The sequence below is a fragment of the Podarcis raffonei genome, chromosome 14 (genome assembly GCF_027172205.1).
Source record: "Podarcis raffonei isolate rPodRaf1 chromosome 14, rPodRaf1.pri, whole genome shotgun sequence".
Classification (NCBI taxonomy): Eukaryota; Metazoa; Chordata; class Lepidosauria; order Squamata; family Lacertidae; genus Podarcis; species Podarcis raffonei.
The window spans coordinates 29,112,042-29,136,641 of record NC_070615.1 but is presented as its reverse complement, the minus strand read 5'-3'; the positions used below and the strand labels follow the sequence as shown (position 1 = coordinate 29,136,641).

Below are 24,600 nucleotides of genomic sequence, written 5' to 3'. Positions count from 1 at the left end.
AAATGCAGCAAGAGCAGCGTGGGGCATATTGAAGCCAGTGAAAAAATGCACATGGCCATCTAAAGGGGATGGTGCTTGCGGGTGCTTTAAAGCTATGAACTCCATTGTCCACAGATGGAGGCTGCTATGCTTCTGAATACCAGTTGCTGGAAACCAGAGCAGGGAAGAGCACTCTTGGGCTTGGGTCCTGCCTATGCATTTCCCACTGGGGCATCTGGTAGGCCACTATGAGAACAGGATGCTGGACTAGATGGGCCACTGACATGATCCAGAAGGCTCTTTTTATTTTCTGATGTTCTTTTTAAAATTTGGCACCCCCTTCTACTTTCTGCCTTCCGTTTTGCCATTGCTGCAGCACCCCCTGTGGTGCCCTCTCGGCTCCGCACGCAGTGTGGTAGCATTCCCCTAAATCTGCCTCTGCTGCTGCTGTGCTACCTTACTAGGCTGTTGTTGAGATCAAAATATGAAAAGCCCAGTAAACATTCGAATGCACTAAACAATTACAGTACTGCACACGGCCATCATACTTATGTAAGCAGTTTAGCTATTTAAAAAAAATAAAAGTAAGTGTGGCATGTAAATCTTCCTAAATGATGAGCAGTAATTTCTTAATGACTGGGGGTGTGCAAAAATGTTCCCTGTTGGAAGACCAGGTGTATTTTCCATGAAGCAGGGGGCTGGGGAGCTACCCTGTGGCTCCTAGATGATGCTGAGCTCTCATCACCCCAAACCAGCACAGCCAAAAGTCAAGGATGATGATGGGAGATGGAGTCCAGACACATCTGAGGGGTGGGCACAGACAAGCCACTTCAGTGATCAAAATTGGGGTGGGGGCGCCCTGCAGCACCAGTGCCTCCCAAATTCACCCTCCCCACACCAGCCCCAGGTTCAGACCTGCCAAATCTCCACCACCCACACGGGATACCCGCTGCTGACAGTTCCGGGCATTCAACAAGTGGCGGAGTGTAGGGGGTCCTCGGGTGAGCAAGACGCCTTGTTGGGGTGCCCCATGCCTGGGGCCACTTGGCTCCCCCAGCGGGCGACCTTCGGCTCCAGCGTCCCCAGCGGTGCCCAGCACCTCAGCCGGCGAAGAAGCGCTGTTGTCCGATTTTGGAGGGCGCTGACAACATCATCCGAGAGAAGCGGGTCTCTGAGCGTGTGCAGAGAGCGCCCTAAGCCTTGCCCACCCCCGGCAGACAGTACCCGACGGGGCGGGGTCTTCCCCGATGCCAAGGACAGCGAGACCGATGGCCAGCCGGGCGACCTTCTGGAGCCCTCTTGAGGGAAGGGACAAAAAGGTAAGGGGTCCTTACCGGAGGAGGGGGTGATGGCGAGGCCAGGCTGAGGGCTCCTACCGGCGCCTTGCTGGTCCCCGCGGGGCCGCCGACGCTGCCGCTCGCCTTCCCGGCCGCCCCCCTCGAAGTCCACCTGCAGCGGGTCTGGCAGGGCCGCCGCCGCCGCCTCCTGCCCCTCGACGGGGAGCGGCTGCCTGGGGAGGAGATCCGAGCAGGGGGGGCCCTCGGGGGCGGCCGAGGCGTCCAGGCGTTCCTCGCAGCCTCCGGAGCGCCCTGCGCGGAGAGAGACAGAGGAGGGCAGGAGAGGAGACCGCGGTGCCCCGCGGTGCCCGACGGAGCGCCCGGCCCACCCCGCGCTCCCCTCGCCCGCGCCTTACCTGCGGCGGCCAGCAGGGCCAGGAGCGCCACGAGAGAGCAGCGGAGGCGGCGGCGGCAGCAGCAGCAGCAGCAGCGGCGGTGGAGGTCCATGCTGCGCGCCCGGCTCCCTCCGAAGCGCGCCGCCGTCGCTGCCAGGAAGCGGAGCCCTCCGCCCTGCTCGCCACCTCCCGTGCGCGACACGAGCCAGCGAGCGCGCGGCGGGCACAAAAGGAGGAGGCGGAGAAGCAGCCGCCGCCGCCGCCGCCCCAGACCCGGAAAGCGGAGCCCCCCGGCTTGGAGACGGGAAGTCCCCGCCTGCCCCCAACTCCAGGACGCCCGCGGTGGCACGACGGGAGGAGGCAAGGGAGGCAGAAGCCTCAGAGCTTGCCGGCGCACGTGGGGAGGAAAAGTTGCTCTCTGAGCATCTGCAGAGTGCCCTGACTCCCCACGCCTCCCCCTCGAGGGAGGGGCGTGTGGGGCCGAGAGCAGCCGAGGGGGTCTCCTGGTTGCCCTCTCCGGGGCAGGCGCTCGGGGACTTCAACTGACGCCCTGCTCGGGACTTCAATCCCAGGGACTCCCTGGCCCTCTCGGAGCCTCCAGTTCAGGCGCTGGTGGCCAAATATGGCACATCAGGCTTCTCTCTCTGGCCCTAGGGAGCACACTCCCCTCTCCCCATGTTCCTTTCTCCTTGGCTGAAATGTGTCCTTGAACTCTCCAATGCCTCTGTTTGCGGAGAAGGTACAGGCGGGGAAACTAGCTTACCGTACAGAAGGAAAATTAGCATTAGTTGCTCTGGCATCAGTGTGCCCATCACTGTTATGTGGCTGTCCAGAGCAGCATGTGAAAGTGTCCCCACCCCAACCCCTCTCCCTTGCTTGGAAACCAAGAAGTCGCCTCCACTTGGCAGTGCAGGAGCAAGAAGCCTTGGTAGCTGACCAGTTGGCCACCACTACGTCCCATCATGCTAGCTCAAGGGTGCAGTGTGGTCCTGCCTGTTGCTGGCCCACAACTCCCACTATCCCTGGCCATTGGCCATCATGGCTGGGGCAGATAGGTGCTAAGGCTTCCTGGTAGGCCACAAAACCCCACGCCCCTGCTCCAAACACAACAGCAGAGCAAGTCCCAACAGGGCAAAGCTTTTGGGGCAGGACCTGGCCACGGAATACATGGGGTTCCAGAGGGCCTTTGCAGAGCATCTAAGCCAGGGATGGGTGTGGGGACCTCTGGGCCAAAGGCTCACAGGACCCTCCCTGAGCCATAGTTTCACCCCTCACCAGCTCAGCACATTCCTTGAGTTTTTCTGCCTGGCTGGAATGTGTCCTTGAACTCTGGACACAAAGTCTGGATGGAGGATAGAGAGGGGTGTGTGTAGAAATCAGCCTGCTGTACAAAAGGGAGAATTCACATTCATGGCTCCACCTACCTTTGTCTCTGGCAAGTGGCCCCTCGAATGCGGCCCTCAGCCTGAAAAAGGTTCCCCTTGTCTGACCTGAGCTCAAGAGCTCCTCCCACCTCTTGGCTCAGCAGCCAAGAGGTGTCTTTAACATAGTTTGGTCAGTAGAGAATGAGACTCTTCATCACAGGGTCATGGGTTCGAGCCCCACAATTGGGCAAAAGACTCCTGCATTGCTGGGGGTTGGACTAGATGACCCTCATAGTCCCTTCCAACTCTTCAATTCTATGAGTTCCCCAGATGCAAGAAGGGAGAAGGACCACACCTCTTAACCAGAAGAGAACAGGAAATGTAGCTGTAACCCTAACCCTGAGACACATAATACACGCATGTTTGGAACCAGTGAAAATCAGAATAAAGGAGTCAGTATCAGTCTTTTTATTTTGGAGGCCAACATATATTACACAGCTTTAAATACAGCAGCCAACAGGACTATTCCTCTGAGCGTAATAGTGATTCAATACAGCACAGAGCTTCCATGACACGGTCCCCTCTTCCTGCTGACATCATCCTAGCCCTCAAGACAGAACAGAGTTGCCTGTGGATGGGAGAGGGAGACATGTATGGCTTAGAAACTCAAAAAGATCACCAAGAAGTAACACACACAGTGAAATACTTCCTTATAAACTAGGGGGTTCCACTTCCTTTTGACATGGTTTTGACTGATCATAAAGGAATGGGAGGTTGTTATAGAGCTAAAACTCAATCTCTCATTCTACCCCCACCCCAGGTCACCTTTCAACTTCCAATGCCAGTTATTGCTGCCTCTCCACTCTGGAACAGCCTTCACTTACTCTTCTTGCAATTTGCCTTGCATTTTACTTTAGAATAAAGTGCTCCCTTTTCCAGAAAAGTTCTAGGGGCATTCAGATACCTAGGCATAACGGGACCTTTGCTGTGCTCCTCTGTATTTGGCAAAATGTGCTAGGCCAGCTTGCAGTAGCCTCAATTCCAGGAGGACAACATCACAGGGGGATGATGTTCCCTTAGCACCAGAGTAACTTCCCACAGCTGCGTGTTGCTTATTCCATGAACACGGAAAGGTGGATTACAGACACAGATAGAGGGCTGTGTCCTCAAGCCAAGTGTAGTAACACCAGCGAGGAGAGGCAGCAGGCTCCCAATCAAAGAATCCACCCTCCCAAATAAGTTTTAATGGGGGCTGCTCCATGCTACCCAAGATTCTCTATCTAGCAGAGGCTGATGCCTTTGAATGAAGAGCATGAAGTCCTCCCCAAGACATCCATCTTCTGCTTCTCTTGCATCAGATGCCCTCTGAATGATGAGTGCATCACTCCATGCAGGTTTTCTACCACAAGACCGTTGCACACTCCTTCCAGCAGGAGTCTTTACTTACTCAGCTCGACACAAACAATTATTCGTACACGTCCTGCTTATCGGCAATGTAATCTACAATCTCTTGCGGACACATCAGCTTCTCTGCTTCCACATCAGGGATTTCAAATCCTGAAAAAGATGTGGCCTGTTTAGTCCAGAGGTGAAGGAATCTCAGTCAACAAGACAAGGGATCATGATGTGGTTTTCCAAAGGAGGGGCAAAGGGGGTGCCATGTAGTGCAGGAAAGTTAACAGAATGATCTGTGTCCCCTGGGAGTCAGAGTGTAAACATACAAGAACAGCTCATAAGCACATTATTGCCTATGAGATTCTCCCGGAAACTCCTTAAAGCGCTACTAAAGAGTAAGGGGAGGGAAAGGGAATTTAACAGAAGCAATTTATGCAACTACCAATGAGCGCCACTATAGTTCGGGTACTGTAAGAATGTAGTATAAACACCGACAACTGAAAAACACTGGCCTGTGAGTGCTCCAATTGAAGAACAGCCTCTAACAAAGGCATTATGGACTTTGAAGAAGCACAAACTCAGGATGAAAGGCAGAAATGTGCTAAGAGGAAGGCACATTTGGCAAATCCTCACAGTGATAAACTCCCACCCAAAAACCTATAGCCCCACTGTGAAAGGATGTGTGGATCCAGAATTGGCCTCCACAGTCACCTACAGACTCACTGTTAAGACCATATTAATGGAAGACAATCTTACATGGCTACAAGTGATCACCAAAGAAGTAGCAGTTTGTGTACCATACTAGGCCCCTTATATAAGTGAAAGGAGTTCAGCAAGCTGGGATATGCTAAAATGCATGAGCTCCATCTTTTTCCAGTAGTCTTGTCAGAAATGCAACTGGAGATGGACCACAACCCAGTGACAGAAACCTCCCTCCCCCTTTTCCCCCCTAGATGAAGGTAGTCCCTGGTTCAGCTACTGGCATCTGTACTTAAAAGGATCAGGGAAGCAGCTGATGGAGATGTCTCTCTCTGCTGGAGGCTCTGGAGCGCTGCTGCCAGAGTAGATGATACTGAACTTGAAAGACAAATAATCTGACCTGGTATAAATTTCTACAAGTCCAAATCACATATCAGTATGCACAGCAGTGCAAGATGGTTGAGCTGAAGACAAGGAAGTGGTGTAATGACCGATGTGCCATGAAGCACATCAATATAGAGAGAAACTAAGTGAGTGTAAATTTATACTAAAAGGTCAAATAAGAGAGAAAAGGTAAATGTGTGCATATCTAAGGAGAATGAAAGGATTGTCACGTTAAAAGCATAGTTGGGCAGTTTGTATAATGGTGTGAGTAGCCAACATGGTGTTCTCCAGATGTTGTTAAACTACAACTCACAGCAGCCCCAGCCCAGTCAGGGATGGTGAAAGTAACAGCACAGCAACATCTGGAGAGCAGCATGTTGGCTCTCCTTGCTAGAATGAACGCCCAGACTGCTTTGCCAAAGGAATGCCACAGAGCTGATGTTCCCTGACACTGTGACAGAGACATCAAAGGGCACACCAGGTGGGCTGTTGCCAATGTTATGGAAGACGAAAGCATCTGCATTCCAGGCCTGACTAACTCAGATGCTCAGAGCAACTGCCCAGGAGTGTTACTTTGTTATGTATTAAATTCTGTTTTTTCTCAATTAAGACTGAGCTCCACAGCAGGCACACTCTGACCTTGTGACATTCTAACAGGCACATCTTGAGATGTATTTGCACACATCATTACCAAATTCATCTTCCATTGCCATGATGATCTCCACTTGGTCCAAGCTGTCCAAGCCCAGGTCTTTCATGAAGTGGGAAGTTACTGAGAGCTGGAAGACAAAATAGAAAACCCCACATTATGGTATAATGGACAATGTCCATAACCATTCAAATAATGTCAAAAGTAAGAAAATAGGGGCCAAAGACTCCAGGGAGATTTGGGTTTTACTACATAGAGGTCTTCTCTCCACTCTGCCCAGAACATTGTTCTGACTTTGTTCCCATTACTGGACAATCTTAAAGTGAAATTGCCCCCCCCCCCTTATTGTTCATTTCCTATTTCCTCTTGGTGTCTGGGTGCTCATTTGTTTCATTAAGCCAGAGAGACAACTTTCTTCCTATCATCTGCTATGGTCATAACAGATGACCTGTTTGGGCTGGCACAAAGTTTTAGGAAGATAGGGAACACACCTTTGTGGTTCATTCAAAGGTGCAGTTTGCTCCAGTGCAAAATGTATGTTAATCATACACATGAAGAATCCGGGACTCAAGAAAAAGAGGGTCAAAACAGAAGCTGCAACCCAGTTACTCACTTTTTCTGGATCTATCTTATCATACAGTTTCAGGACGTAAAGAACTCGATCTTTAATGTTATCCAGGGTCAAAGGAGGCATCTCAGAGTAATGACGACATAATTGAAGCAACGATCCAGAGACCTATAGGAGAAGCCAGAGATATGTTTCTCATGATGTGGGAATATCCTCAGTACCCTCACCTGAAATACTAACTCTTTACAGGTGACACCAAAAAAGAACTGGTTATTAAAGCTCCCCAGATATTTATAGATGGAGACACGGCAGTGTGCATGTTTGATTTTGAAACACAGCTCCTGAAAATCTGAGCCTGATAGATCATTCTCAAGCCCTAAAATTTATGGCAAACTAAATGCGCCTTCAAAAAAACAACTTTGGCTGAAAAGCAGAGTCTCAGAATATAATTCCTAGGGATCAGATGCCACAGGGAACTCCAAAAGCAGCAGAATCATCTCCCCATGGCAGCAGTAAAAGGCCAAGAAAGGCCACGAGGGGGAGGCACCACCCTCATGCAGCGGGGAGTCGGTGCTGCTTCAGGTTTTGACCCCGTTCTTTGTCGCTATTCTTGATCCAGCTTTAGCTGTGTTAATTAATATAATTATTTTCGGCTATTTGTTGGTTGAAAGGTGGGGTAGGAAAATGATAAAACCCCGAATCTTGCGCGATCCGCTGGGCTGGGTTCCAGACCACCCCCCGCGTCGGGATCCCGGGCGGCCTGCAAAGCCGAACCCTGCGCTGCACCGGACGGGCTCCCGCCTGCGCTCTTCACCTGCGGCGTCAGCCTGGCGGGTCCTGGCGGCAGGAGGGGGGCCAAGAAAGCGAGGCGGGAGGCGGGCGGTAGCGGGAGGCTGAGACGTCCGAGCGGTGAGGAGGAGGCGGAGAAGAAGCCGCGGCTCCCGCTGCAACACCGGCGGCGGAGGCAGGTGGAGGAGAGCAGGAGGACACGGGCTGCCATGATGACCCCGCGAGTGCGCCTGCGCCGACGCCCACAATGCCCCGCGCCAGCCCGCTCGCCCGCCGGGTTTCAAGGGTATTGAGGAGGGGAGGCTCCCGGCATGCAGCGCGCCGTGTTTGCATATGCAAAGCAAGCCCCGCCTTCCCCTCAGGCTCATGTGGTAGCTCCTCCTCTTGCCCCGTCCAGTGACTCAAATGACAAGTAACGGACCTCAGTTAATTTCAATGGGTCTACTCCGAGTTAAACTGGAGTAGCGTCGATAGCCCTCCAGGCTGCCTCATTGCCCTGTTTCCTCCTGCAGCCCTAAGTTTCACTGCCAGACAGCACCTCCTTTGCATGCAGATGGTCCCAGAAAGGGCTACGGATATTCTTCTGATGAATTACTGCCAGCCCGGGCAGACAATATGGAGCTAGATGAGCCAAGAGGTCTGCCTGCAGAGGGTGTAGCTGTGTAGTGCATGTGTGCATGTGCACACACACACACAAGCCTCCCACCCCCACTGATCATTGTAGAGGTGTGGGAAACCTTTGGCACTCCAGAGGTTGCTGAACTACAACTCTCAACATCCCTGGTCATTGGCCATGCTGACTAGGGCTGGTAAGGGACGCAGGTGGCCCACTTGGGCTTGCCGATAAGAAGGTTGGTGGTTCCAATCCGCATGACAGGGTGAGATCCCGTTGCTCTGTCCCAGCTCCTGCCAACCTAGAAATTCGAAAGCATGCTGGTGCAGGTAGATCGATACCGCTGCAGTGGGAAGGTAAATGGTGTTTCCGTGCACTCCGGCTTGTGGTTTAGTCAGAAAGCTGTCTATGAACAAACGCCGGCTCCCTTGGCCTGAAAGCGAGATGACTGCTACACTCCATAGTCGCCTTTGACTGGACTTAACTTTCCAAGGGTCCTTTACCTTTACCTTTTTTACTAGGGCTGATGGGAGTAACATCAGGAGGGCCAAAGCTTCCCCACTCTCACTGTAGAGGGAGTCATTTTTTCATCATTACATTTAGCATTATGCTAAACCTCCAGGATTTTTTTCATTCTTTTTATGGGTAACAGTCTGGAAGCCTCATTCTTGTCAATAGAATTTTCAGTCTACGACAGCAGGAGGGTAGGAACAGGAGGGACCAGTCAGGTGCAGTACAGCACCCCAGATCCTCTCTACTTACTTTGTGCCGAGGAGGACAGGGATCCCCCATAGAATCAGAATTGTAGAGTTGGAAGGAACCCAAAGGTCATCTAATCCAACCCCTGCAATGCAGGAAACTCAGCTAAAGCATCCATGACAGATGGCCATCCAACCTCTGCTTAAAAAACTCCCAGGAAGGAGAGCGTACAACCTTCCAAAGGAGACCTTTCCAAACTGTCAAACAAATAGCTCTTACTGTCAGAAAGTTTTTTCCTGAAGGTTAGTTGGAATCTCCTTTCTTGGAGTTTGCAGCCATTGGTTCAAGTCCTACCTTCCAGAGCAGGAGAAAACTTGCTCCATCTTCCATGAGACAGTCCTTTGGAAATTTGAAGATGTGTGCCTGAAATCTCAAATACAGTGGTACCTTGGTAGTCAAATGGCTTGGCTTCTGAACAAATCGGCCCCCGAATGCCGCAAATCTGGAAGTGAGCGTTCCGGTTTGCAAACGTTTTTCGGAAGCTGAACGTCCGACGTGGCTTTTGTGGCTTCCAGTTGAGTGCAGGAAGCTCCTGCAGCCAATCGGAAGCCATGCCTTGGTTTTCGAACCGTTTCAGGAGTCGAACGGACTCCCAGAATGGATTAAATTTGAGAACCAAGGTACCACTGTACTCCATCCCACTTTCATGCCAGCTATCTGTAGACCATTCTCTGCAGCCCAGGAAGATAATTATGGAGAGGGAGACATCATAATGAACAGTAAAGGATTAGCTGTTCCAACACTTGCTTTCTTCTTCCCTCCCCATTACCTTTTCCTTTTCTGTTGTGTCTATTATTTCTTCCTTTTCTATTGGGTCTATTACCACTGTGAGGCTGGGTGAATGGACTGTCTTATCTTTCAATGATACACATACAGCACTTGGAAAATTTTATGCAATTTATAACCCGTCACCTAGAAAACTTCATACATTTTTTGAAGAAGAAATTTTAATATTACATTTAAGACACTCCAGAAATAGTTTTTAACAGTTCAAAGCCTGCCCAAGAGGGTGAACAGTAAGAACAATAGATTTTGCACAATGCTGTGCCCAGGGAAGCCCATTGGGGTATGCAGAGAAAACATTCAAAGTGGATCGTGCCCATTATCAATTCCTGAGACCAGCCTTCTGGGATAAAACTACCATTGGCCCCAGCAGGCACAACTATACTGGCAATGCCAGAATAAACAGAATATAACTTTCTCCTAAGGCACTTCATAACACTTTTGAAAGCATTCAACTTTTCGGAGAAATGGATCCACTAGTCCTTACATGTTGTTCAAGTGCAGGAAATCTTGTCCAAATTAACTCATCTAACCAAGCGAGTCCCTCAAAGCTGTTGTGTAACTGTAAATGTAAACACTGCCGTCCTTTTGCCCAGCCAGCAGACAAGTGTCAGTGACAGACCACCTGGCGAGAGACCAGCTCCCTTCAGAGTTGGGGGGCAGCAGAGCCGTGCACTGCCCCCAAAATAAATCCCAGACAGCAATGGTTCCAGATGTTAGCACAGCTGCTGCAGAAGCGCCCTTCACTTCACCCTCCAAGTACCTAGAGCCAAAAGCAATATCCAGATTAATGCTGCCCCATAACATAACTATTATTATTTTTTAAAAGTAGAACTAAAATGCAAGAGCATAAAGTCAAAATAAAAACAAGAAACACAGAACTCACAGGATTAAAAACAGATTTAACACTTTTCTACAACTTTATACAACAATAATCACTGTTAAAATCACAACAGTGCAGTAAAATCTGGATCCTTAAAAAGCCTGCTTAAATAGAAGTGGAAGTTACAGCATGTTTTAATGATCCTCATCATCAACCAGGAAAAAAAGCTGTTTGTGGAAGAGGTCCAGGATGTTCAAAGGGCAGAGAAGGTGGCAAGCAGAAAGTGGTCTGCACTTGAACGATAACCCATCATGACACACGCCAGCAAAGGCTTCATTAGGAACTCCTGACATGAAGAGCTGCAGAGGAAGCAGCTCCCTTCACCAGAGTCCAGGAAGCTCCAGTACTTAAAATCAGATTTACAAAGGAGGCTGGCAGGAAGGAGGCAGTGCCCTCCCAGTGACCTAGAGCTACAGAAGCATCAGCAGGAATGTAGCTCCACTGGGCTGGAAAGAAAGTGGGGGAGGGGAAGCATGTGCCTTGAATACAGGACATCCCCAGTCCTTGCTGCGCTCAGTTAACCTTATCAGAGGTAGCAGGACTGGGAGACACCTCTGCCAGAGAGCCTGGGAGCTGCTGCCAGCCAGAGTAGGAAGAAATGAGCTAAATGGGCAGTCAGATCCCCATAACCTAGTTTGGCTGCAATCTGCTCTAACTGCTGGTTTTATGGGTGGAAACAACAACAACAAGCAACAACTTGCCTTCCTGTGATTCCCAGGGGAAGGGATAAGGACATCAGCCTGGCACTCCTCGCTGTCTTGGGGTTGAGCACAACCACCTGGAAGGCAGGGTTCACCCATGAGTTGCTCTCCTTGGCATGCGGGTGGCTCAGAACTATGAACAGGAGGCCCTGATCCACAAGGAAGGAAAAGCAAGTAGAAATGTTAATTCAGCAAGCAACAAAAGTAGCAGCGACTGGTGGTGGAATTGTGGGGAGGGAGAGGAGATCCAGGGCTCAGGAAAGTGGTACCCCCTTAACAAGATTGTGACTCTGTTTCTAACCCACCTCTAAGACTCAAGGCATGCTGCAGTCTGAAAGCTGCAGGCAGCTTGCTGCAAACCTGACTGAAAGCAGAGCTTCTGTTAAAATCTCAGATCGGGAAATGGTTTGGCCTAGCTCTTAGATACCAATCCAGAAACATTTTAACCCAGGGAACAGAAGGCTATATTGATGGAGACTTTGCTGATGCCTTACACTGCAATGGGATGTAGGAGGGAAGGCAACCTCCTAGGAATGCAGAACTAAAGGGATTTAGGGCCTTCAAGGTCAAAGTTGGACCTTGGTGATGTCTAGAGCTAGGGAGCTAGTGCAACACAAAGACAAGAACATCAGGGGAGGGCACAGGAGAGGTAAGTGCAAGGGTGCAACTTGAATCCCAGATCCCCTTTTCCCCAAGATGCCTTGCTCCTTGACCTAGCCCAAACTGTAGCACTGTGTATTTCACAGAGCAGAACCTGCTTTAAGAGACATACCGAGTCAGAATAGGCTTTGTGGCAGACAGATCCTGGGTAGGAAGAACCAAGAGGCACCTTCCTCAGCAGCTGCCCAGTTGTCAAGTTCCTGCAAAAGGAGAAAGCAAATGTCACCTGCTCCTGTACAGAGTGCAGCAAAAGGGGAGGTGGTGTGTAGAACCAAACAGTGAAAATGTTCTGGAAGGCCTGTAAATACCATCTTGATAGTCAGGATAACCCCAAGACTAATTGTTAGTCACTGCAAAAATGAGGTCACGTATGTTTATCTGCTTTGAAGCCTTGGTTCTGATTCAGTTAGGAGAGGAGAGACTTCTCCCACCGGCTGCCTGTCAGCTACTCCCTTATCTAAGGAGATGGATGTGAGCTGGGAAGGGGCCTCTAAGCCAGGGGTGTTAACTGGGCTACTGATGCCAGCTTGCGTAGCTTGCTTTGTGTACAAAGAAGGGCCTGTAGCTCAGTGGTAGTGCACCTGTTTTGCATTTTAAAAGTCTTAGGTACAATTTCTAGCCCCTCTAAGTAGGGCTGGGAGAAGCTCCCCAGTCTGAAACCCAAGAGAGTTTCAGTCACTTCCGGGTTTCAATCGTTTGGGAGCCAAACGTTGAGAACTAGGCTGTTCAGAAACCAAGGTACAACTGTATTAGTATTAGTAGTAGTAGTATTAGCAATATACCACTCTATACTCACAGGTCTCAGGACTGTTCACAGGAAATCCACTATCAATCATGACTCTCTGGGCTTGCTAAGATTAGCATGTTAAAAATACTGTTTCCACCCCACCCCAAAATTTAAACAATATAAGACAAATGCATGCTGTTGAATTACCAAGTCTTAATAAAAAAAAATCATTTAAAAATATTTAAAGTGTCCTTTACTAGTCTCCTCTCCCCACAAACAAATATTTCCTCCCATGTGAGTGGGGGTGGAATATACGTTTATAAAATTGCAGTGTAGCTTTCTTCTGGTTTCCTTATGAAATATAAGTCAAACATCAGAGTCTCATTAATTTAGGACACTGGGAAGTTTTTAGATTTAGAGAAAAACTTTGTTCTGGCAGTGGGGCAAGTAAACTCCATACAGATGCTTACCAGACCACCAAGCAATCTGTGGTAGTCAAGGCAATTAAAGCCTCCTCCATCCCATCCACTTCAGCAAAAGCCAAAACAGTCTCCTCAGGAGGCATCAAAGCCTGCCTCTCTTTACTCCTAGAAACAAAAGAAACCCCCAGGGATGTTGAAACCAAGCTGAAAGAAGTAGAAGATGTCTCAAACACAGCAAAACACCTTTTGTCTCTGCTGCTGCTCCAGGAGATCAGTGGAACCCCCACCCCAACACCAACTCTCCTTTCCCACTGCTGCCACCTCTCACCTTCCTGTCTCAGAGAAAGAGAGGACTTCCACTTCTTGGTCTTGGAGTGACCCACAACTACTGACCAGCCTCCTATTCTTTAGTCCAAGGACAGCATTTATGTTTCCAGTTTTGATGAGGGGTTGCTTAACACAGCCATCTTCAGAAGAATAAAACAAGAACCTAGAAGAAAAGGTGACATGGTAGCTTTTGGCCCCGATTCCAAGCATGTTTGTAATCCCTCCCTTATGTCAATGGCACTTACTTCAGGCAGGTATGCTGAGAACCTTAGTATTGGTAACATCTCTGTGCTACCGTGCAAGAAAAACAGGGTTACTTGACAAGGCAGCCCTCATAATTCCTTGTCTCTGTCTTACAGTATGTATTGTGAACTTCTGAGATTTGGGTGTATTTATGTTCACTATGAAAAGGGTCTGCTATTTTCAGCTCTTTTACAGAGCACTGCAAGGAAATTCTGTATTTCTGCTTCTCCCAAAGGCCACAAAGTCATTGATGGGAGGTTTCTTGTGTCTTTTTCTATGCATAACTGTGGTAACTCAGTAACCTGTAGCACCGCTTGCTGAAAAGGTGAAAGGTAACTGTACTGGTCTGTAAGAAGCATTGCAAAATCCAAATTAGAGCAATACCTTTATTAAGCCAGCTGAAATGTCGCAAAATACTGTGCAAGCTTTCGAGTTCTCCGAAATGAAGAACATAAAAAAGTCCCTGTTGAATCAGACCAAATACCAAAGGCCCATCTTGTCCAGCATCATAGAGGCCAACCAGATGCTTCTGGGAAGTCCACAAGGAGAACCTGAGTGCAACTGTAGCCCTCTCCTCACTTGTGATTCCGAACAACTTGTATTCAGAGGATGCTTCCTCTGAAAGTGAAGGCAGAACATAGCCATTCATGGCCTTATCCTACTCTTTTAAAGCTATTCTAGTTGGTAGACATAACTTCTAGGAGATCTCCATCAGGCTAGATGGCAAGCAATGCAAAGTGGGATGAGGTGCATTTGAGAGCCTGCACACTATTTCGTGACATTTCAGCTGGCCTAACAGAAGTACAGTTGGATGAGTTATTAATACCCAGGGCATCAGGTTATAAAAGGGTCAATCTCACTTCTCTGCAGCAGCACTCAGAAATAACCACAAAGACTTAACTGTCAAGGTTCCTTCCTCAAGGCCACAGCAGTAGAGCTGGCCTCTAATCAGAGCCCAAAAAGCATTTTGTTGCGGAGGAACACAGAGTTTGGATCTCTGAAAACAAGTGCAACTCACCTGATCTCTGAAATCTCCAGTCCTCCCAATGCAACACACACAAGGCTCTGGACACCTGGAAGAGGGACAATCTGAATGACCGGAACCTGGGGAACCAGAGTAACAAGAATCAACTCTCTTCCTTCTCATCCGTGCTCCCCCTTCCAGGACAAGAAGAGCCTGGCTGCTGGAAGAGGCCAAAAGGGGCCCATCTAGTCCAGCATGTTGCTATCCCAAGGACCAACCAGATGCTCCAATGGGAAGAAGCCCAGAGCCAGTTTTTGTTTCCAGAAGTTACTCAAGGGCAACTGCAGCAAGTTGCAGGTGATAACCACCATGGGGCAGACCACACATATTCTATTTCAGCAGGAGTAAAGACCCCTTCTTTCTAACCTTTGTAAAGTGCCAGGTGTGCACACAGCCCCAGTGGCCAGACTCCAGATGCCTCCAGAGGGAAATGGAAGCCTCACAAGCTGTCACAACACACAGTGCTGTGAAGTCAGCGGCCTCCCACCACACGGTGCCCACGTCCACCGAGCATGATCCAGAGCAGCTCTGTACAAAACAAGAGAGAAAGAATCAATAGGGGGCAGGTGGGTGGGAGGGAAATGTTGCCAGCAAAGGCAAATCATGTGCCACAAAGAGCTTCCAGCAGCAGCAGCAGCAGCAGCAGCGGGTTGGTGCTCCCCTACACAGGGAAAAGCAGCTTACGGGATGTGTGCAGGCACCAGGCCAGCGGCTAGCTCAATAAAGGGGCCGAGGCTCAAGCTTGCCACGAAAGCACCTGCACAATCCAGGCCTTCCTCCCATTATGGACCAGATGTGGTCTCTCGGTGCTTCATTTCTAAAGGCCTTTCTCCTGTTCATGCCAGATGCCCTGACGACGTCAAGTACTTGCACATACTTGAACCCGGCTAATCCTGCCCTTCCACTTCCTCCCCACCTCTTGAGACTGAGAGGGAGAGCACACATGGGACCCAACCACAATACTTCTGTCCTCTGCAAACACACATGCAAAAAAAAAAAAAAAGCAGCATTCTTGGCACTATCCTGGAGGCCTGTCCTAGGAAAGGAGAGAGTGATGGCAGGATGCAAGAGGAAGGAGAGCACCCAAGAGGGTGGGGGCCACTGTGCCACTACTCTCAACTCCACAGGCAAGTGGCTATCTGCAGCTCTACAATATTTTGTTACCTATTCATAACCATTTCTGAGCCGCTTAATTTTTTTAACCCCTAAGCAGTGTAAGCTACGTACAATATAAATAAATATCCATTATAATGAAAAACCCAAACCAATAAAACAGAATAAAAGTATATAAAAGGGAAAATAAACAAAAGCGTGAATCAGTCCTAGCAAGCCTGAATAACATTGTCCATGCAGGGCCCAACCTCCAGGGGGAAAAGGAGACATCTGTGTCCAGAAGTAGGTAGAATCGGAACAAGGCATTTAAAAAAAAGGAGGGGCAGACATGCATTTACATCAATAAAGCACTTTTTCAAAAAGTGACATGGTTTTCTTCTTTGACCTTTAGTTTTGAGGTCATCCGCAAGGTCCCTTTTCTCTGGCTGTCCTCCGCTAGGTCTTCTACAGTCACTTCGTTCTGCAATAAAACATCAAGGTAATAAAATGAAGAACCATATGGCTTCCGGGCAGCAGAGTTCCCACCTGTCTCTTAAGCACCAGGCACCTGGAATGCTAATAGTAGGTTGATAAGCAATGCAATAATTGTTAGCCATATAGGTACTTGATGTTTGGCTAGATTTCTTCGGTTTTATTTAATTGGAGTGTACTGAGTTGCCAAAACTGTAAGTGTAATGTTTTAATGTATCATATATTTTGATGTTAGCCGCCCTGAGCCTGGTTCTGGCCAGGGAGGGTGGGATATAAATAAAATGTATTATTAATATTATTATTATTATTATTATTTCTATTACTATTACTATTACATCTGCAGAAATGTGATATTGGGCAGACAAGGGTACCTAAGCTTGGCTCAAGCACAGTTGTCCCAAATCAAGATTCCAGGAAGTTAAGGTGAAACATGAACTCTCAATATTCCAACCCCTTGAATGAGGTGGGGAACCTTTGGTGCTCCACATTCTGTTGATCTGCAACTCCCATCATGCCTAAAGGGGCTGTTGGGAGATGCAGTTCAGCAGCATGTGGAGCGACAGAAGTCTCCCACTCAAGGTAGGCTATACCAAGGATTTATGCATGAAATATCCTGCCTAAGGGAGGAAACTTGAACTAGGTTGCCTTCTTTTGGACGCAAGGGTATTCCGCACCTAGTAGGCTAAAAACCAACAGTGACTTGCCCCTTGCTGGGAATGGTCTTGGAATGCTCATGAACATTCTACCTGCTCAGAGGTAAGGTTTCAGCCACAGTACCCTGGCAATTGATGCAGCTTCTGTGAAAGAAAAGTCAATCTGGCTGGGAAAGGTAGGGGGCCTCTCACACAGGGCTGAATGACTGGAGAGAGGTGTTGGCAGAAACAGGCTGAGTAGGCAGGAATGTTGAGGGATGGGTAGCTAAGGGGACCCAAGTGAACTCCAGGTGAAGGTGACCAAAGAAAGAGGGCACAGTAGGCAACAAGAACCTGAGGAATGGGCAGAGACTGAGGGATGAAGGGAGGGAGAAACGGGCAAGACATAGAAGCAAAGAAAGGGAAAGACGCAGAGAGGCTGTGGGAAACTTAGGCAGGGCCAAAGAACAGGGAGTGTCATGGAGTTCTGGAGGCAGCCAAGAGAAAGGAAAGAAAGAGGTACACAAGGGAGCGAGTTTTGATTATAACTGCAGTTCCAGGAAGGTCAAGCCTGCAGCTCTGACAGAAATGCCTCTGCTTTCTCCTTGGGAATCCCAGAGACCTCTACAATTATGACCAAAAGCAGAGAGCAGTTGGTACCACCCAGCAAGAGTGTGCAATCACTGACTGATAATTACAGCAGAATGTGGGTGGCGTGAGTAATAATGTTAAGCTGCATTTTTAGCTGCTCTTTTGTTTCATTGAAACTCTTAATTATATAACTTGTGCTGTAAATATGATGCTCTGCTCTTGTTGATTATTGTTTGTACACTGTTTGGAAAGCAGCACAAAAACGGTATGAATAAACCAACCATAGGCTCCTCTGCTCTTTCTTCCTGTTTGGGGGATTCCTTGTAACACTCAACAGACTCGCTAGCTGATAGCAGCCTTTCTTCAAAGCTGGCCACGTCCTCATCAGGCTTCCAGCTCTTTTCCCTTTGGCCTTGTGACAATGAGGGCATCCTTTCGCCACCTCCCTCTTCTTCCTCTTGCCTGCTCCTGGGCAAGGCAGAAATACCTGCAGAGTCCCCTGGCTCAGGGCTGGCATGAGCTTGCAAAGCAGATGCGCCAGGTGTGCCTGGCAAGGCCTGGGAGGCTGGGGTTGCCCCCAAACGGGGGAAAACTGGGGTAGGCAGCTGGGACTCTGGGACGCCCTCCAGGGCTAGAGAGAGGAACAACTCAGTTGATGGAAGAGCTTTCCGAGGGGAGCCCACTGGAAAGGGTGGCTCTTTCTCCAGGGAAATGGGATTCTCTCTTAGTGCTGAATCTTTCTCAAAGCCAGCCCCACTAGTGTCCTGGAGGCACTTGGCTGACTGGCCAGTGTCAAAAGTCTCCGGCAGATTTACAGCACAGGCTTTGAGCTTTTCCAGTTTAAGGAGCCCAAATTCATCTTCAGGTAGGTGGAATTCTTGGAGCTCTAAGCCACAGGGCAGCCATTTAAGACTGGACATCTTACTTCTCTTGCCATGAAAAGGAAGGGACAATTTGGGGGAACCTGTCCCAAAGAGGTAAAGTGAGGTAGGATCCTGAGATTCCACAGGCAGGCTGGCCCTCCTTCTACCTGCAAATACAAAAGAGAAACAGCTTAGCCTGTCATTCACTGCAGTTGTGAGGATCTTACTCTAGAAGGGCTCCTGGGATCCTTAAAGCCACCCTGCTTCAAATTAGCAGCAGAAGACCTGTTGGTTCGAAACATGCTCTCAGGTGTCCTTTGCTGAATCACCTAGATGCTCTAAGCTGTGAACTCCCCTGCATCTCAGGATTCTCCTGGAAGAAATGGACAGATGCAAAGGACCTGTGTGCTTCCAGGGACATTTTGAAAAGCCTTGTCCTCTGCCCCCATCCCCCAGCTCAATAAGGCCCCAAAACAATGGGGAAATATCAAAGACCACCAAGGGGCCTGTAAAATTAGCATATAGTGATCAAGCTGGAAATCCAAAAACCCTCCCCATCCCCAATTACTATGGGGCACAATCAATCAATCAATCAATCAGGGAGCTCCTCTTGTGTGCCAGCTGCACAGCACCTCCAACTCACTTCAAAGGGGCCAGTCACAAAGAACTTCCTAAGGAGATCCTGCAGGTCAGCCCACCCACCCTCATGAAAATACGCCACCTAAAGGAGCTTTCTCAACTTGCCTCATGGGGAGGGGTCTCCACGGAAGAAGCTAAGCCAGTGTACACAGGAAATGAGCAAAATATTCCCGAGGGGATATTTACTGAGGCCTTTCATGAGAGCCACTGGAGAAATTGGTGGGCACTGTGGTGCCCACAACTACTGCATTGGCGACCCTTGCTCTAAAGGGACCAAGTAGGAGCCCTCTCCCCAAGCTGCCCCTGGGTGATAAAGCTGAACGAGCTCTGGGTCCAGGGGGCACATACCTCGGGGTGCTCCCCTCCGCTTGCATTTCACAGAGGCAACTAGGGGTGCATAGTGAGGCAAGGGGTCTCTATCCACTTGTGCCAGATTGACCCCAGCGTTGTTCCAATTCCCAGCCTGCTCAGGAGACCCACTGTCAGGACAACATGTCTTGTCATTTTCTTCCAGGCTTCCCATGAAGCTGGAGGGAACACTGGCCTTTGAGTTCACCACCTGTGAGACATGGACAGTCTCTAACTCAGTCTCAGGGTGTGTGGAAGCAGAAACTGCAGACTCTGCTGGCCATTTTCTGCCACTCGGCTTGGATTCCACGCTGCCACCAGCTGTAATGTAAAGCACTGTGGCTTTGTCTCTTCCATGGTGGTTTTCCTTCCTTCCCTGAGCTTCACTTGGCACAAGAGAACTATCAACCTTGGGAATTGTCAGCTCCACATTCTCTGCTGGGTCCTCTGCTGTGGCGGACAAGGCCTTGTGATTAGACCTCCCTCTCAGCCTTCTCTTTCTTCTGGGCTGCACTAGGCCTTCACTCTGTACTAGATCCCCGCTGGAAGATGTGTTCTCGTTAGAAAGAGACTGAAGAGGAGAAGTGCCAGGGCTGGCACCAGAATCGGGAAATGGGAAAGGAACAGCCTCCCTCTGCTCACCACTTTCTGTCTGCCCTTGGGAGGACGACGAGGCTGGATCTGTGCTCTTCTCCTTGCACACAATTCTCTGTCCTTTCCTACTTTTGCCCAGCTGGGTTTGAATGACGGCCTCCAAGTTCACCTCCCTCTGTTGACTGGACATTCGCCGTGTTGTCCTTACGTAATACTCAACAGGAAACAGGAGCCCCTCAACTACTGTGCAAGAGCTCAGCACATCCTTAGCAGGTGTGGCTGGAGCCCTATCCAGGAGGGGAGTTCCAGTTTCTTCAAGCTGATCCCCTAAACCATTTCCACTGGGCTTGCTGGTGGGAGCGTCACCGCCGCTGAGCTCCAATTTCTGAGGTTCCTGGCATCGGCTGCCTTCTTGCTGCATTCCATGTGTATGAGAGGCAGCCTCAATGGTCACAGCTAAGCCTGCAAATCGGCCTGCCTCCTTCTCCATCTGTGGAGATTCAATCTGCATGTCTGCAGGTGACACAATATTCTTGACAGCTGAACCTCCAGAGCTATCAAACAGGCCTTCCTCACAAAGATGCTCAGGTGAAGACTCCTGGTTTTCACGCGACAGATCATGAAGAAAGGTGGCTTGCCCAGATGTTTCCTGTAAACAATCCAGATGCAGCAACACAGGAGAAACATCGCTGCCTCTTCCTTCTTCAGCTGCGTTCCCTGAGGAGGCCTCTGGGATGCTATGGTCCATCCATAAACTGTCACTTCTGTTGAAAACTGGCGACTTGGAGCCCTGGGAGCTCTCTGGCTGGGGTCCCACATTTCCCAGAGGTGCATCCCATGTAGATTCTTCTCTTTCCTCCAAAGCCAAAGATGCTCTCTGTTGCACTTTGGTTCTACTTCTTGACAAACTATTCTGGTTTTTCTTAAGAACAGGACTAAAGAGAACCCTTTTGCGGTCCTGGTTGCTACACGAAGAACTCAAGTTTCCTAGCAAGCTGTCTTCTTGGTTGAAGGCCTCAGGCTTGAAGGTGACTGATGCAGCTTTTGCAGCGCTCTTCTTTGAACAGCCACCATCTGTGAAGGAAAAAATAACAGCACACTGCCATCAAGGGAGCACACAGAACAGCAAAACGAAGCACATTTTAATCAAAAAAGTTGAAAACTACAAAGGCAGTTTAACAAAAGACTCTGTTTCACTTCCTAAAGAGTGGAAAGCAGAGTTCAGGCTTGACAAATCAACTTTCCTTTTTTTAAAATTAAAACCCAGAGATTCATCAAACAGAGTCAGGTATAAAAAACACTTAGAATTAAATAATTGAGTGCTAGAACTGAGTTCACAGTCCTTAGTCCACCCAGCACAATTTTTAAGATGGCTTTAGTCCCAGTTCCCCTCATTTTAGAAAATAAGCACTCACAAATACCCCAGAGTAAGGGGCTAGTTCTGAACTGGAACACCAGGCCTCATCTGTACATAGCCAAACAGAAAATGTGCGGGATTCTAGGTGAACAGAATCCAAGATCTCAACAATGCAAAGTTCTGGAGCAGAAACAACAGAAGAAAAATTAATTTAAGTTTTATGGCATCTCCCTGTAATGGTCTCACTTAGTCCTCAGCCCAAGAGGCCTGCCCAAGAACAGCATTGGGTGCAATACAAAAAGTGCTCTGCCTTTAGGGAAAGGTAGAATGAGCCTATAATACAAGAGTGAGAGCCATGGAGCAATGACTTCATCAGGACAGATAAACACCCAAAGAACCATGGATCTGCCTTTCCAGGCTTACCTGCAAGGTCCCCCTCAGCTTCCTCTTGCATAAGCAACAGATTTTTCTCTGCAACCGTTTTCTTGACATAGTTGTTCACCTTTTCAGCTCTTTCAGCACGCTACAAAAACAAAATAAAAAGGGTAATGGGAAAACCGGTGCTTAATCAGATGTGATTTCATTTTCTGCCAAAAATATTATTATTTATTAAAATTTTGTATCACTCTTAATTAGATGATCACAGGAGGGGTTTACAACACAGAAACACAAAATTACACACTATAGTAACAACCAAAACAATACCCCCCCTCCCCAGTTTAAAAGGCCATAGATTGTTTAATTAACCAAGGCCTGGAAGAAGAGGAATGTTTTTGCCTGGCACCTAAAGATATGTAAGGAAGGAGTCAGGTGAGCCTCCCCAGGGAGCACATTCCACAAGCGAGGGGCCACTGCAGAAAAGACCTGCTCTCGTGTTGCTGCCCTCAGGACCTTGCTTATAAGTCCTTGGCAGACACTATTGTTTACTTACCTGTAACCTGTGGAATGTTTTGCTGTATTCTCTTTTCAATAAGGCCAACTTTTCTTTCAGCTGGAAGACAAAGATGTTACAAGGTGGTCACCACAAGTTGTTTTAAAACAAGATTTAGGAAGGCAGCAGCTACATGAACTGCATTGCCAAACACTTGGTCTTGCTGGAGGAAGGAGGAACACAAGACTGCACACCAAAACAATGTACTCAAAACGAAGGGTTCTGTGTAACTTAAAACCGCATCCCCAACAGTATAAACTGGCCTCCCTCAATCTAGTGCCCTCCAGGTTTTTTGGAGTGCAACTCCCAACAGCCCCAGCCAACACAGCTGTATGATGTTGGGGCTGATAGGGCCTAACATCTGGAGGGTACAAAGTTGGGGGAGGCTGGTTTAAACGGATCTCCAAAAGGAGTACATAGGAAATTGCCCTATCGAGCTCAGTAGTGTTTCTACACTGAACAGCTGTGGCTCTCCAGGGTCTCAGGTAAGGGCAGCTCAACCTGGAGATGCTGAAGGTGGAATATGGGACCAGCTGCACACCAAGCAGTTGCTCTACTGCTAAGTTATGGATCTATATATGGGCCAGTGGCTCTCTAGGGTTTCAGACAGGGGTCTTTCTTACTCCCACCTGGAGATGCTGATGGGAACTGAACCTGGGAGTTTGTGTGTGCAAAGCAAGTGTTTATATTCCTTCCCTACAAAGTAAGATTCCATCTAGCTCAGTATTGTCAACAGTGGCTCTCCAGGGTTTCAAGCAAAGTTCTTTCTGACTCCCACCTGAAGATGCCGGTGGGGACTAAAAACAGGCGCTTTTTTTGTATGCAAACTGGAGTGAGAATGTTCTTCCAAGCTTCTGAATCCTATTGTTCTAGGACCAATCAGACTGCTGCCTTTTGGATCCTATTGTTCTAGGACCAATCAGACTGCTGCAGTTTGGATCCTATTCAACTCAGTACATAACACCCCTCCCCTCTAAGTTCCAGTCCTGCCCGGGAGGTCGCATTCATAGTCCTCGAGGTACGCTGGCGGCCTTCGTGTGCGTTGCGGCCTGGGGTGTTCCCTGGTCCGGGGTTCAAGTTCTGGCTCGTGTTCCAAGGATGCTGGCTGTGATGGGGCTATTTGGTCTGGCGCAACCGGCTCGCTCAGTCGTGGTTCTGGTTCCGGTGTCCTTTCGGCCTCGCAGGTCCTCTCTGTATTTACTGATTCTGCCTCTCCTGCTGGCCCCTCGTGCTCTATGGGCCTCATTGCCCCTCTGTTCCCTTGGGACTCCTCTGACCTTTCCTCCTCCTGGTTTTCTCCCGGGAATCGTCGCCGTATCTGGTCGCAGTGGCGGCGCCAGCATTGCCCCCCATCTGTTAGCACCTCGTACGACACGGGGCCTATTGTTCTAGGACCAATCAGACTGCTGCAGTTTGGATCCTATTCAACTCAGTACATAACACAAGCCATGATCTTTCTCGACCTTGGGTCTCCCGATGTTCTTGAACTACAACTCCCATCATATCTGAGCCCTAGCCATGCTGGCTAGGAATGATGGGAGTGATAGCCCAGCAACATCTTGGGACCCAAGGTTGAGGAAGGATCCAGTCCACATGGTTCTAAATAAACAGCTGGTTTAAGCAAGGACATAGGAAGCTGCCTTACACAAAGTCAGATTATTTGAGTCCATCTAGCCTGTACCGTCTACACTGACTGGCAGCAACTCTCCAAGGTTCCCAGCCATATCTGGAAATCCCACCCGTGGGGCCTTCTGCGTGCAAAGCACATGCTCTATACCGCAGAGTGAGGGCCCTCTTCCCTTGTCCCGCCTCCTGAAATCTCTACCACAGGAAAAGAGGAGAGGGGCGGGCCTTACCTCCCCAGCTGCCAGGCCAAAGCCCCTCTCTTCAAGAGACCCTCCCGCCCTTTCTTCCTCCAGCCAAAGCCCCTCCCTCGCGGCCCCTCTCCCCCGGCGCCCACCTGGGCCTTCTCCTGCGCGTTGAGGGCCGGGAAGTGGCCCCGCGGAGGCTCCATATCTCCCGCTCTCTGCGCGCCACGCACCTCGCGCCAGCTGCGCCTGCGCTGTAGCTGAACCAGCGAAACGGCGTCCATGGAAACGCAAGATTCGCCTGGAGCGAGGGAATGTCTCTGCGCATGCGCCATGTCAAGAAACGGGAGCTAGCGCCATAGAGACGGAAGGTAGAGCGGCTCATTCCCCCTCCCGCGTCGCTATCACCCACCCACTTAATATTGCGCTTTATTCTCCGCAGCTGCGACGCCAGAGCGTGCCCAACAAAGGGATGTCTCTAGTCAGAGCCGAATGTTGAAATAAGACAGGGCACCATGGAGAATAAGGCAAGGGAGGGGGGAGTCGCCTTGTTTCAAACAGAAACCGGAAGTAAACGTATTCACGTCACTTTCGTCTTCAGTCATTGGCTGG

General features: G+C 49.3%; 2 protein-coding genes across 6 annotated transcripts; both read right to left on the bottom strand.

Annotated features, from left to right (window-relative positions):
* Nucleotides 1–3,468: 3,468 nt before the first annotated feature.
* On the bottom strand, nt 3,469–7,749 carry NDUFAB1 (NADH:ubiquinone oxidoreductase subunit AB1). The gene is made up of 5 exons (XM_053365018.1): nt 7,525–7,749; nt 6,756–6,878; nt 6,185–6,272; nt 4,463–4,572; nt 3,469–3,643 (listed from the first exon to the last, which is right to left on the bottom strand). The coding sequence occupies exons 1-4, from the start codon at nt 7,708–7,710 to the stop codon at nt 4,481–4,483; spliced, it is 489 nt and encodes a 162-aa protein (XP_053220993.1). The 5' UTR covers nt 7,711–7,749; the 3' UTR covers nt 3,469–3,643; nt 4,463–4,480.
* Nucleotides 7,750–9,754: 2,005 nt separating this feature from the next.
* On the bottom strand, nt 9,755–24,528 carry PALB2 (partner and localizer of BRCA2). Of its 5 annotated transcripts, none has more exons than XM_053364252.1 (13): nt 24,401–24,528; nt 22,181–22,240; nt 21,673–21,772; nt 19,299–20,966; nt 17,730–18,478; nt 16,140–16,214; nt 15,008–15,169; nt 14,636–14,721; nt 13,376–13,537; nt 13,096–13,212; nt 12,011–12,098; nt 11,239–11,387; nt 9,755–10,417 (listed from the first exon to the last, which is right to left on the bottom strand). In XM_053364252.1, the coding sequence occupies exons 3-13, from the start codon at nt 21,701–21,703 to the stop codon at nt 10,183–10,185; spliced, it is 3,522 nt and encodes a 1,173-aa protein (XP_053220227.1). In that variant the 5' UTR covers nt 21,704–21,772; nt 22,181–22,240; nt 24,401–24,528; the 3' UTR covers nt 9,755–10,182. The 5 variants fall into 5 exon arrangements, with proteins under 5 accessions (XP_053220227.1, XP_053220222.1, XP_053220223.1 ...); XM_053364247.1 differs by lacking the exon at nt 24,401–24,528 and adding an exon at nt 24,141–24,373; XM_053364248.1 differs by lacking the exon at nt 24,401–24,528 and adding an exon at nt 24,222–24,373.
* Between the last annotated feature and the right edge of the window lie 72 nt (nt 24,529–24,600).